Source organism: Cygnus atratus, chromosome 5 (genome assembly GCF_013377495.2).
Source record: "Cygnus atratus isolate AKBS03 ecotype Queensland, Australia chromosome 5, CAtr_DNAZoo_HiC_assembly, whole genome shotgun sequence".
Lineage (NCBI taxonomy): Eukaryota > Metazoa > Chordata > Aves > Anseriformes > Anatidae > Cygnus > Cygnus atratus.
The window spans coordinates 30588392-30600630 of record NC_066366.1 but is presented as its reverse complement, the minus strand read 5'-3'; the positions used below and the strand labels follow the sequence as shown (position 1 = coordinate 30600630).

Below are 12239 nucleotides of genomic sequence, written 5' to 3'. Positions count from 1 at the left end.
TCACAAAATGTCGAATCTTAGTGCCAAATCCTTGGTATATTTAACACTTTAATACTGAAAGATTTAGAACTCTTATTAAAAGCTATTTATTTTATGAAATGAACGTTCTCTTGCATTAACATAGAGAAGACATAATGACTGACTTGAAATCTGGAACACTGATCTCCTTACCCTCTTGACTATGTCATAAAATACAGTGATATGGCTTTGTATTTCTACTGTTCTTTCTATTTCTACCGTTCTTTCTATTTCTGTCAGGTCTTCAACACCCAATTTAAACTAAAAAAAAAAAGGCTGTCATCCAAGTCAGTAGTCAAAACATCTAAGTGATAAAGAAACTAAATATATTTCAGTTTAACATCTGTATTTATAAATTGTTTCTGTATCCCTTAAACATTATTTAATGAATTTTGTTTACATTTTAGTCCCTGAGGTAGAAGGGGAAGCGGACAGCATTAGTGCCCTGTGCTCTCAGATCACCAGTGCTTTCAGCACACCATCCGAAGATCCTTTCTCTTCAGCCCCCATGACGAAACCAGTGACAGTAGTCGCACCACAGTCTCCTGCCTTTCAAGGTTTGTCATTTCTTTGCTTGCTGTGGTCACGCTGGACGAAGCTTGAATGCACAGAATGTTGCTTTCCAGTAACACATAGTCTTAATTTCTTGTATCGGTCTTGTATCTTAATTTTCTGTATCAGTATTTTGGGGTCATGCATCCTGCTTTATTCATTTCATCTGTTCAGTTTTTCTGTGTTTTTAACAAAAAGTTCATGCACCTACCACACGATAGTTACCTGTAGAAGGGACTGGCTTTAAGATAATGGCTATTTTAATCATTCTGCCTCCTGAATTGGAAAAATCTTAACAATTGTGTGTCACAGAAACCAAATCCAGCACAGGAAGAAGATTTTGTGCCACCATGATTACCATTTTTCACACAAACTCCCAGATAACCTACGGAGATGTAAACTATAGAACTCTTAGTAGCCTCTAATCTTCATTCCACTGATGTGCTTTTATACAAATAGTGTGGGGAAGGAACCTCTCCTTGTTAAATGTAGTTGTTATTTTGCATCCAAAATCGGTGGTTGTTTGGAATTTAAAATTAATTATACTGTAACTTCTGGTGAGCTATATCTCTTCTATAAAAACCAACAAATTTAACTTTGGTCAGTCATGAGAATTGAAGGCCTCATGAAATAAACAAAACCCCACCACCCCACAACTGTTAACAAGAGTTGGCTTGGTGAAATGGAATTTATGAGCTTCATCAACTGTCAGTCCAATTTGGCTAATTTACACAAACTGCTGTCATGTGGAAGTGTTTAAAATTGTATGTTAATAGTTACGACATGGCCCACTAATATTCCAGTCATGTGCATGCCTTGCATGAATTAATTGCACTGATGTTGTCTGCTCCCATTTTAGTTAATGGCACTGCCTCTGCCTTCTGTGTGCTTGCTGCTAAACCATCCCAAGCTGCTGTTGTGTCCACAGCTATGCCAGTTCGTGAAACCAATCCTTGGGCTCATGCTCCTGCTGCTAATACTGGAGCTGCAGCCATGGTCTCCGGTAAGATTGGAAGTAGATCCTGTGCATTGCTATGAGAACTTGGATCAAAAGCATAATAGAGCCCTTGAGATGGCTGTCAGTGCCACTTAATGAAAAGTGGAAGGAACAATAACAAAAGCTGGAAGTAGTAGCGTTTTGCACAAGTGGATGGAGGGAAGCTATGAACTCACTGGTCCTGGGTCTGTAAGCTAGACTGTTTCTTATTTTGTCAGTGTTTTAGGAAATCTGATGCTTAAAAAAGGAAATAATGAAATAGCGTGTTTGGGGATGAAGAGGAAAGAATCTGTATGCTTACCCAAAATGATTTTTGTGCATTCTTGCCATGAACATAGATAAGGAGAGATTAAGTTGGGTGCTTGAAGACTTTAGAAATTAATTTCTTCTGTTTAATAAATTTAGTCTGTCCATACAGTCTATTTCATATAGACTTTATATGTCTTGTCTATATCTTCTTGTCTATATTCATATCCAATGTAAGGTGGTAATTTAATGGCTGTCACCCATATGGACAAATACGCTAGAAAGCTATGAACAAACATTTCCTGGTGCAAGTGCCACCAGAAAGAAACAACCTTGCTACTGAAATAGGTTCTGTTTGCCCTTGTAACAGCACCAGGCCCATTACCAGTCAGTCTTCCTCTGTAAGAGAGAGACCTTAAGCTCTGCCTTCGAGTTACCACTGTAAAAAACAACAGTGAACAACTGATCTTAGGTGGAGTTTAACTAGTTGCTACGATTAGACTGAATGAAGAGTACTGAGCAGTAATGATTTTCTACTTTTCTAAAACACCGAATAGCACATGAATTGCAGAGCATTCCAGGTTGCTTCTCTCATCACATTAAAAAGCTGGTGAGGTCCTATGGGAAGGGAAGAGAATATAAAGCCGTAGGGAGAAGGAAGATTGTAGAACTCAGCTAATGGAAGATGGTTTTGAAAGCATGGGAGGAATGGAAATGATGGTGATTTTTTTAATCACTGAAGATAAATGAGTTAAAATAAAGCTGTAGTTGTAGAAGAAAAATCTGAAATGTTAAGCATTGAGCACTGCAAAAGAATTTGAGAGGTTAGCAGCACGAATTATGAAAAGACTAAGGGAAGAATGGAGATGGAGAAAGAACATAAACAGGAAGTCATAGTAAGTACAGTTTATATATTACATGGCAATTTGATTAGATGTACTGCCTTAAATGTTCATGTATATAGTAGTGAGTGCTCACGCTTCACTTCAACATGTATGGGACAGAAAAAGAAATGTTGCCTTGAACTCCTTATGCCATTGCATTGCTGTACTGCAAAGGGTAAAGCCTTAATTTAGGAAATAAGGCAAATGAGCCTTAAAAAGTTTCATAAAGCTTTGTGTTATAACAGTCCACCACTCCTGAGCTATACATGCATAAATTGATGCTCCCCTAATAGAGGAATTTTAGAGGTTATGGACTAGATCATTGCCACTAAGTAACGAAGGCAGGTGGCAGCTCTTCTTCATGCCCTAAAGTTCCAGACGTCTGCTATTTAAAAAAAAAAGAAAAAAGAAAAGAACAAAATGGAACAAAATAATAACAGAAAACAAACCAAAAACATCACAAAACAAAAATCTGCACTTTAGGGAGGAAACTCTTCTCCATCCCTTCTTGACCAACACTCCCTGTGACAGAACAGTGTACCGGCTGCAAAAAGATGCTCTGGCTCTGGGTAGCGATCTCCTGGCTGCGGAGGGAGAAGGCCCGACTGACCTTGTGTGCATCCTCCATTTTTTCTAACCGATAAAAGGGCGAGGAATAGAAACATTAATGACTTTCCCGTGCTTTCGTTCTCAGGCACTGAATGGAGTGGCACCTCCTCGGGTACAGCCTCACCAAGTCTCTTCCAAGGAAATCACAGACGTACCCCCTCAGAGGCAGACCGCTGGTTGGAAGAGGTCTCAAAGACGGTCCGAGCCCAGCAGCAGCCAGCCCCAGCCCCGCAGCCACTACTACAGCCTCCTCCAGCAGCTTCCCAGTCAGCACCAGCCTTCCCTGTGAGCACCTACATTGCACCCCAGCCTGTGCCGGTTGGCGTGGTACCGCCCATGCAGCCACCATTTATTCCAGCTCAGCCCTACGCTGTAGCAAATGGGATGACCTACGCAGCCCCGAGCGTACCTGTGGTGGGAATCACGCCTTCCCAGATGGTAGCCAACGTCTTCGGTACGGCAAGCCACACTCCAGCAGCCCACCCGCACCAGTCACCCAGTCTTGTCAAACAGCAGACGTTCCCTCAGTACGAAAGCAGCAGTGCTACGAGCAGCCCTTTCTTCACTCCGCCTGCGCAGCACAACGGCTCTGCGGCTTTCAACGGAGTTGACGGTGGCAAGTGGGCTGCAGAGGACAAGCATTCGCAGCCTCCCGCAGCTGCTCCGCAGGTAGACCCCTTTGAAGCGCAGTGGGCAGCACTCGAGGGCAAGGCAAAGCAGCGCACTAATCCCTCTCCAACTAACCCCTTCTCGAGTGATTTACAGAAGACATTTGAGATCGAACTTTAAGCAGCCCTACGGGGGTAGATAAATTGTACATTAGGCTAGAGGGATAAAGGGAGCAGAGGGGACTGTTTCTGATCAGTTTGCTTTGATAATCCCAAAGGTCCCTTCAAGTGAAAATGGGTTAGAAAGAGGGAGCAGTTACGGGGAGGGTATAAACAGACACAGAGTTTAACGTTTAAAAGGAATCCGGGAGCCACCCCAGTCTGCATTCCCTCCTTACTTGGAAAGCTGGACGTCAAACACAGCAGAGGTGGGCACCCAGTACTGAAGCCTGTTCTGCAGAAACAAGTTATCTCACAGAAAGGAAGGCAGATTTTATATTCGTGTCCTTCTGATGCCCTGCAAGTCCTGGACATTCCCCCTCAGGGAAAAATGGGGTTTGGGGGGGAAGTATGGGTGGGAGATTGTCACCTGCTTAGCAAAAGCTAGGTTTGTGGAAAAAGTTGAGCTTCCATTTTGAGTAACAAAGTGAATATTATATGTAAAGAATAAAGTAAAGCCAAAATTTTTATTTTTATGCATTTAGGATATTTTAAATAGTGGATATTAAAAGCCGTATGAGTTGTAAGTAATCTTGCCAAAGGTTTAAAAAAAAGGGGGGGGGTTGGATGTAAGAAATTGTATATAAGATTGATTTATCTCTGATTCTTATTGTAAGTAATATCAGGGGGTGGAAAAAGGGGCTCTAGCTTGTTCTTGTATCTATCTGTTCATTGTAAGTAGCATATTGCAACAACAATCACAACCAGTAAGTCATTATATCGTAGTTTTAAATAAAATTAAAGAACAGTATTGTCATGGTTTGAAAACCATGGGGAAAATTAACTGTTTTTTATTGGAATCAAGCTACATATTATATATATATATAGTATGTTTTTTTTCTTTCATGTATTGCTGCAGTTTTCTTGTCTTAATCGATTGGTTCTAACACTACTGTGACAACTTACCGTAATCATATCTACATCCTGGGGCTACCTAGGAACCCATTTTTTGTTTGTCTGTCAATAGATCTTAGAGGTTTTTTAACTTCTGTTTTTATTTTTTTCCACTGATTTGTGAAACCTTGTGGTTAAGGCTGCAGCTGGTCCAGGTTCTGCCTCCAGTGAATCGTGAAATCCATCTCATTTTAACTTTACTTTTAAACTTTGGCCTTACAAGCAAATGTAAGTTATATATATATTTGTACTGATGATTTATAATCTGCTTTAACAGAAATAAATGTTGGTGGTAGAAACCTTGTCTTTGAAGCCCTGTCTTATTCCCACCCCCTGTTTTCAGGATTTGCCCTTTTGGGTTTCTTCTCTGTTGTTAGGTGGCTGTAAAAAGCCCTGCCTGCTAACCTGTAAGCTTACTATTGGTATTTGCACACTTATTATTTTTTACGCCATGTTATGTTACCTTGAACTTTAGGACTGAACTTGCAAATATCCTTTTGACCCACAGCTATTTAAAGCTCTGCAAAGGAGGGCTTTACTGAAAACATTGGATTCTGGGTTTGCATCACTGAATTTTTCTAATTGAATATTTACAGAGAGACAAGGATGAGCACACTAACATTCAAAAAGGAAAGCTCAGTTTGGTTTTCTTCCCTTTGCTTTTAAAAGGAGTGAAGACCCTAACAGCCACCGGAGAAGAGAATGTATTTTCACTCCTTGCTGTTCTACCAGTAAGTTGATCCCTTTTCTTTTAGTATGATTGGTTTTTACTTCAGTCTTATGCATGTGAAGTAGTTCTAGACATTAAAAAGAAGTCAGACCTGAAAGGGGAGAAATGGTCCCCTGATGTGGCCGTAGCATTTGGGCTCGCCAGGAGTTTCCATTTCTAGACACATACTGTGATTCTCACAGTGACGTGGTCTAGAAAATTGGTGCTTCTTTCCTGCACAGGTTTGTTCTTACATAAAGCAATTAAGTTCAGTATGGTATTAATAGTAATGACCAACGCTCTTTATGGTATTGGAATTGCTCTCAATACTTAGCTGTCGAAAAGCAAGTGAATACTTGGTCATACATGCTTAGAGAACTAGCATTTATAATAAAATGTTATAGATGTTTGTTTTTTTTTTGTTTTTCCTATCAGTTCCCTAGACTTTCACAGCAGTGTCCAGCAATCAGATGAAAATAGCCCATTGCAGTTACACCCTTCCCCTGCCTAGGAGGTAACAGCAAAGGAGATATCTGTGACCTTCCTACAACCCATTGTTTAGGGAGGAAAACCGCTATCTTGATTTGCGAATCAAAAATCAAACAGTTAGGAAGTTAAAAGTGATGCTACATAGAAGGAAAATCTCAGCTTGCTAAATAGAAAAAATACAAACACCCCTTAGTTAACTATTACAGTCACGGCATGTATTTAAAGCAGTGAACTGCACGCCTTCAAATACTGTCCTTTTTACTATGGTTACACATCTGAAAGAGGTCAGAGAATAAACAACAAGGGAAAAAAAAAAGTACCTTCAGTTGTAAAGTCCAGTCCATCAGAATACAGGTGCCCATTACAGACCTCACCAGGCTTGAGGTAGCACTCCCTGACCGTGTTGTATGTAATCATACAGCTCAAATGAAAGCTAACTATTTAACTCGTATAAAAATAGAGCCTCTGACAGAGTAGAAAGAGATTTATTACAGAAACAACTGCTTATTCTGGGAGAAAGGGATCTGATGTAAGCATAATCAATGGCTAACCATCTTCCTGAGAAGGTTCACAGACCTTAACTCCCCTCTATACCTGCCACACATGACTGGAATTTACACAATTTTACATTAGTCTGTGGTCTCTGAAGGCAGAGTTATACTATATACCAAAACATCCTGTACAGAGCGCCATTTTGCAATGTTAAATGCAAATTTATGTACAAACACAATTAGAATTTATCTCAGGGCTTGAGTTGTCCTCAAATAGTCAATGACTGCAACGTCACAATTTGTCAATGTAACATTCTACGACTTAGAGCAGAGGAAGTTTTTCCTAATTGCCAAACTGAAGGGTCTTCTTTGAAAATAAGTTTTGTCTTTTCTAGCAAGCAGACTCTATCATTGGCCTCAAAAAGTAAAAATAAAAAAAATGCCCCAAATAGCTGTTTGACTGTGTCACCTGTTGCTCCTTTACTGGATTGCTTCGAGACTGTTTGGTGTGTTCACATCTTAAAGCATTGTGTCCAGTCCTGAAGCCATACCTGTGCTGAAGAGAGTGCAATCATTAGGTTAGTAGTTCTTATTTTTAGATGCAGCTAAACTGATTTACTGGATTTAGCGTCCAAGCCAGCTTTAGGCTGCCAAGCCTGGGGATTTACACCCATGTATGACTGCTGCCCTGAGCGCTGGTTCTGGGCTGAAGGCGCAGAGAGCAGTGATCACAGCCCAGAATTAGATTCCTTCCATAGAAGCCATAAATTAAAGCAGCAGAGTAGGCAGAAAAACAAAACCAACCCAACCACAAAAAACAAATCCTTACCACCCACCTGCAACCACCAACACTACACATCAGTGTACTGGCCTAGATGTACAGCTACATCTATACATATAATAAATGGGATGTGGTGCTAATTATTATGAGTAACCTATCCAAGTCTGAGCAGGGAGTGTGGCATAAGGAAAGTGGAGTCGCTGCTGGGTCTAAGGGTGAAACCATGTTTCTGGAGGCTGTAAAAAAAATGGTTTTGCTTGGAAGTTTTAATTCCATTTTGAGATACTGTAGACACCAAATACCTGGTCACCTGGGTCAACAAATCATCATGTAATATCACCCTCCACACCCACACCTACCTTAATGCCTGAGAATCTCTTTCAGAGCCTCATACGCAGATAGCTACTGCTCTGTCTTAGCCCAGATGTGACAGATGCTTTTCAGCTGTAGCTGCTCTGCATCTGGAAGTCCTCATTTCTTAGCACATATCAGCAACAATCAGCCCAGGACCCGTGCAGAGACAGGCATTCCTGAACTTAACTGAGACTGGAGCAGATCATTAGGAAGTTTATTCCAGCACGTAAAGTACCCCTACATCTCTTTGTATGTGCATATTATTTGCCTCTCCAAGCAGCACAATGCTACCACAGAGCCTATCTTTGCATTAAATTCACCATCACTGTTCTGCCTCTGAAATAAAAACAAAAAACCCTGATAATCCTTTACAGAGATTTTGATATTTAAATTGCAGCATCTCAGAACAGATAATAATGACCCTATATGCATCTAAATTGTCCCTACCATTTAGAAAGGGCTAAAAGTATTCTTCCATTTTGTCCTAAGCTTTCTGTGAAGCATTGCTTCTGCATTTCAAAGCTGAACACATTCAAGTAGAAACCAAACTGACCCAAACAGAAATTTATCTGAGTATTGCAATAAAAAAAGTACAGTATGTGACATTACAGCTGCATCGTCAGAGCTTGTAATCTCAGAGGACACGAACACTAACTTTATATGCCTCAAGCTGTTTCTAATGGCTAGAGTTCTTTGCATTTAGATGGAAAATGCTCCCCAGGATTATAAATGTTCCTCAATCATTAGTGCTTTAGTTAAGACAGTTCAGGCCCACCTACAGCTGCTTCAGACTTTTTTTTTTTTTCCCTTTTATTAGGAGCTATTCTCTCCTTCCTTATGTGAAGAATCAGGCTCTTTCTCTTTTATGCTGGTTATCTGCCCTCTCTAAAGTCACAGTCCTTACATTCCCAGTATCACCTGCCTCCATGAGCAACTACTGTTACGTGAAGAGATGGGTTAGCTATTGCAGGGCATAAGGGAGTGGGGTGGGGAGGGGGAAGAAGTTAGCAGTAAGATGGAGGATGGTGGTTCTCCCACCTTTCCACAGTTACACCCCCTGCAGTGTTACATTACAGTGTTACATTCACCCTCTTGAGCTTTCAACTAGGACAGAGCTCCCGAAACAGTTTCATGCAGTACAAGGACAGAGGTCAGAATTCCTGTCTTGTAATCAGTCACCTGTTGTTTCGTGTGGCCTTGGAGGTCTCTGTCACCCGCTGTGACGCGGAGGGCTGGCCTGCGGCTTGTAGTGAGAGCAGCTAGCGCAGCAGAAGCTGGAGTAGTACTCGTTACTGCAGAGCTGGGCTTGCACAATCAGGTCACAGTTGGCGAGGTGTGGCTGGTCCACGCACTCTCTGCTCAGGTCCACAACGTGATTCACAGCTGCTGCAGCCAAGCAAAAGGTAAAGCCAGCTGAAAACACAGCCTCCCAGCTTGTCCTCAGGTTTCATTTCCCTCTCAAAAAACACAGCAGGTTCCTGCTCTCTCCACCCTGACAGCTCTAAGGGTGTTATTTTAAATATAGTCCAACATTAAGGATGGGTAAAAGAAACTGACACCTCTGGTTAGACAAAGAAAGAGAATGCAGTTTCTGGGATTCTGAGGCTCCCAGTGCCCTGGTGGGGGGGGGGTTTGTTTCTACCACCCTGCTTTTGAGCTCACCCAGAGGCTCCTGCTGCACCCCAGTTTCAGAGATTGGTGGTGGACAGGCACACAGTGGGCAGCCTTACAGCAATGGCCAAGGGGCAGGCCCTGTGCCGGAGAAGCAGGGAAGACAAGTTGTACTCACGACTAGGCCTGTTCCTCAACACTTTCACCTCAGTGCTGGCACTGACGGAGTTGCTGCTGCTGTAGGCGCTGCACGTGTAGGATCCCTCGTCAGCCAGTTGAACGTTGCTTATGATTAGGCTTCCATCCTGGGACAGGTGGATGTGGTGACCGTCTGCCCGCATTGGGACTCCATTCCTGTAATGAAAAGCGTTTTGTACCACTGTTCCCACCCATGGGAGCTAAAGGAACCTCTGTGCTGTTTGGAAACTGATGCTTTGTGAAAGAGGTGAATTGTTACAAATTCAGTGCAAAGGAAGACCTCTTCTTTTGCCATAACCTGGCTCTGCAATTAGGTAGTAATTTGAGCCTGAGCGAGTCTGCTTATTAGCCCACTGCCTTCATGGGAGGCAGCTAGCTGTGTGATCTGTATAAAGCCTTTGCCTTTTCCAGTATGACACATTTTTGAGGTTTGAGGATCTACAAGAAAATCCAGGGTGCATTTCCCTCTCTCCAGGTCGTGGTCTGGCAGTGCTTGTTTGGCAGGCATTGATAGCTGTGCACATGCCTGAGGAACATACAGGGCAGTGAGCAATGCAACCTCTTTCCTCTCCCTTAAAAGTCTGTTTAAAAACGTTTAAAATATCAGCAAGATTGTATCTGTTCTGCTCCTCCTGGAATACTCTGTGCATGGCAAGAAAACTGCCTGAACTATGGACTCCCAGTTACCAAGGAAAGTAAATTTTATTCACTGAAAAAAGTTTCATTCATACTGATACTTGCATCATTTTGTTGACTCAAATACCAAACTTACATATGGAAGAATAGCTCTCTTTGTGAGATGGCCCACTTCAGTCCTACCCCTTGGGACTAGAGGGATTGAAACAATTACTAATCCATCTCCCTGGATCCTTTGCAAGAAAGCTTCAAAATGGAACTGATTATTTTCAAATAGGGAAAAAAAAAAAACACCACCCAAATCACCACATACTTGCACAAACTCATTTTCACTGTAAAACTTCATGAGAAGAGGACACAGCCTTTACCCTTACCAAAAGGGCTTTAAATTCCCATTTGCTCCCGCCTGACAGTAGAAGGGCAGAATTGTTACAGCGCAAAGCTGGGAAAGAGATGCTGTTATTGCAGGGGCTAAAACATTTGCTAGGGTTAGCCACAGAGAGTTTTCTAAAGACCAACCAAAAATCATCCTCTGGTTTCTAACTTTAATTTTTGCTATTGTAATGTGTATATATATACACATTACATTAATATATAATCTTAGCTCAAAGTCTGCTTTCCTCCTCATGTGACTGGAATGTGAACTTGGTGACCACTCTCCTAGGATCTGCCTAGGATTTTCAGGGTAATGGTCAAGTTGGTTAGGAAAGGGTGGGTGATGCCAGCTGGGGCTGAGAACCATGGTTTTCTCCGTTACCTGGCAGGCATCCTGCATTATTAGTTGGAGGATTAGTGATGAGGTTCAAGAAGAGAAGGGAAGGCCAGCTCTGTCTCATTTTTGCTCACCTTGACCACCTTATATTCACATTGTTGCCAGTCACCATACAGCGAAGTTGAGCAGTTTCTCCCTCAGGTACCATGATGCTTGGCAGAAGGCCAGAGATCCTCAGTTCTCCTAGGCCAGAAGGGAAATCATCACTAGGAAGGAGACAATGCCACGCATTCCCTCATGGGAAGAGTCCAACATACGCTGTGGTGAACTACAGGCTTCGAGGCCTTTGAACCAGCACGCTGGGAGTTCTGACAGCTATTGCTGTGGGGAATGTCATATTTCCTAAGGGCTTTGGCCCAAGCCAGCGCAAGCAGCAGAGGTTTCAAAGAGCTTTTTCCTCCAGCTGGACACAAGCACACCATGTGCGCAGAACTGCCTCCTTATTGCCTCTTGCTTCTGCTATACCCATTCTGTACCAGCATCCTAAAAATGAGGCTCAAGAGCCACTCTCACTGTGCTAGCAGTCCCTCTTCTCAGCTGTCTGGAGCACCATGATCTACTAGGCACATCAGATTACATTGGGTAGAAGAACCTCACTCTTCCGTCGCCCTCAAGCTGCCTGTTAAACATGAGGTATGAAGCCAAGAGGCATCACCAGAGCAGAAACCCACATTCTTCCCAGCCCTCCCTGTTTCACAGTGTGTGCACACGTGTGTGTACAGACATGCAACACTGCCACCCGTCTGGTACCTAGAGGTCGGAGCAGGACCTGACGCTGGTCCTGGTCACGTCCGTTGGAGGCGATGCAGGTAAAGAAGCCGCCATCTTCAGTGCTGAGCCGGCTGATGACCAGCGCCCCGTCTGACTGCTGCCTGTGTCTGAGGGACAAAACCAGAAACCCCCTCAGCCTGTGCTTGGGCCAGGGTGGGACTCCAGCCACCAGAACTGAGGGTGTGCCTTGCGCACAACTTTGTAGTAACACTGAGCGAAGATTTAGCAGCAGCCCAGTTCAATCTGCAATACAACCCTTGGCCTTGAAATCCCATCACCAGCGCTGTGACCTCCGGAAAAGCTTTTGGCTATAGCTGGTTTTCTGGTAGCAGCAGGTGAAGGAAGTTGCAGGACAGCAGCCTAAAAGCTCTGGAAGTTCACTGCAGGCACCCTGATCTCT

The 12239-nt window shown here is 42.9% G+C and overlaps 2 protein-coding genes across 17 annotated transcripts in view; one reads left to right on the top strand and one right to left on the bottom strand.

Moving 5' to 3' along the window:
* NUMB (NUMB endocytic adaptor protein) overlaps nucleotides 1–5332 on the top strand; it is a 100770-nt gene extending 95438 nt beyond the window's left edge. For 9 of the 13 annotated variants that reach the window (XM_035540235.2, XM_050710910.1, XM_050710909.1 and 6 more), the window contains 2 exons: nucleotides 426–575; nucleotides 3392–5326. In XM_035540235.2, coding sequence (XP_035396128.1) covers nucleotides 426–575; nucleotides 3392–4095 — 854 coding nt within the window. In that variant the 3' untranslated portion in view covers nucleotides 4096–5326. Of the gene's footprint in view, nucleotides 1–425; nucleotides 576–1429; nucleotides 1574–3391 lie in introns of all 13 variants that reach the window. The other 4 variants (XM_050710907.1, XM_050710906.1, XM_050710908.1 and 1 more) reach the window with 2 other exon arrangements.
* A 661-nt stretch (nucleotides 5333–5993) lies between these two features.
* Nucleotides 5994–12239, bottom strand: part of PAPLN (papilin, proteoglycan like sulfated glycoprotein) — a 51655-nt gene continuing 45409 nt past the window's right edge. For 2 of the 4 annotated variants that reach the window (XM_035540224.2, XM_035540222.2), the window contains 5 exons: nucleotides 11819–11946; nucleotides 11143–11251; nucleotides 9641–9816; nucleotides 9031–9237; nucleotides 5994–7272 (listed from right to left, as the gene is read on the bottom strand). In XM_035540224.2, the coding sequence (XP_035396117.1) occupies nucleotides 9062–9237; nucleotides 9641–9816; nucleotides 11143–11251; nucleotides 11819–11946 (589 nt within the window). In that variant the 3' untranslated portion in view covers nucleotides 5994–7272; nucleotides 9031–9061. The remainder of the gene's footprint in view (nucleotides 7273–9030; nucleotides 9238–9640; nucleotides 9817–11142; nucleotides 11252–11818; nucleotides 11947–12239) is intronic. The other 2 variants (XM_035540223.2, XM_035540225.2) reach the window with 2 other exon arrangements.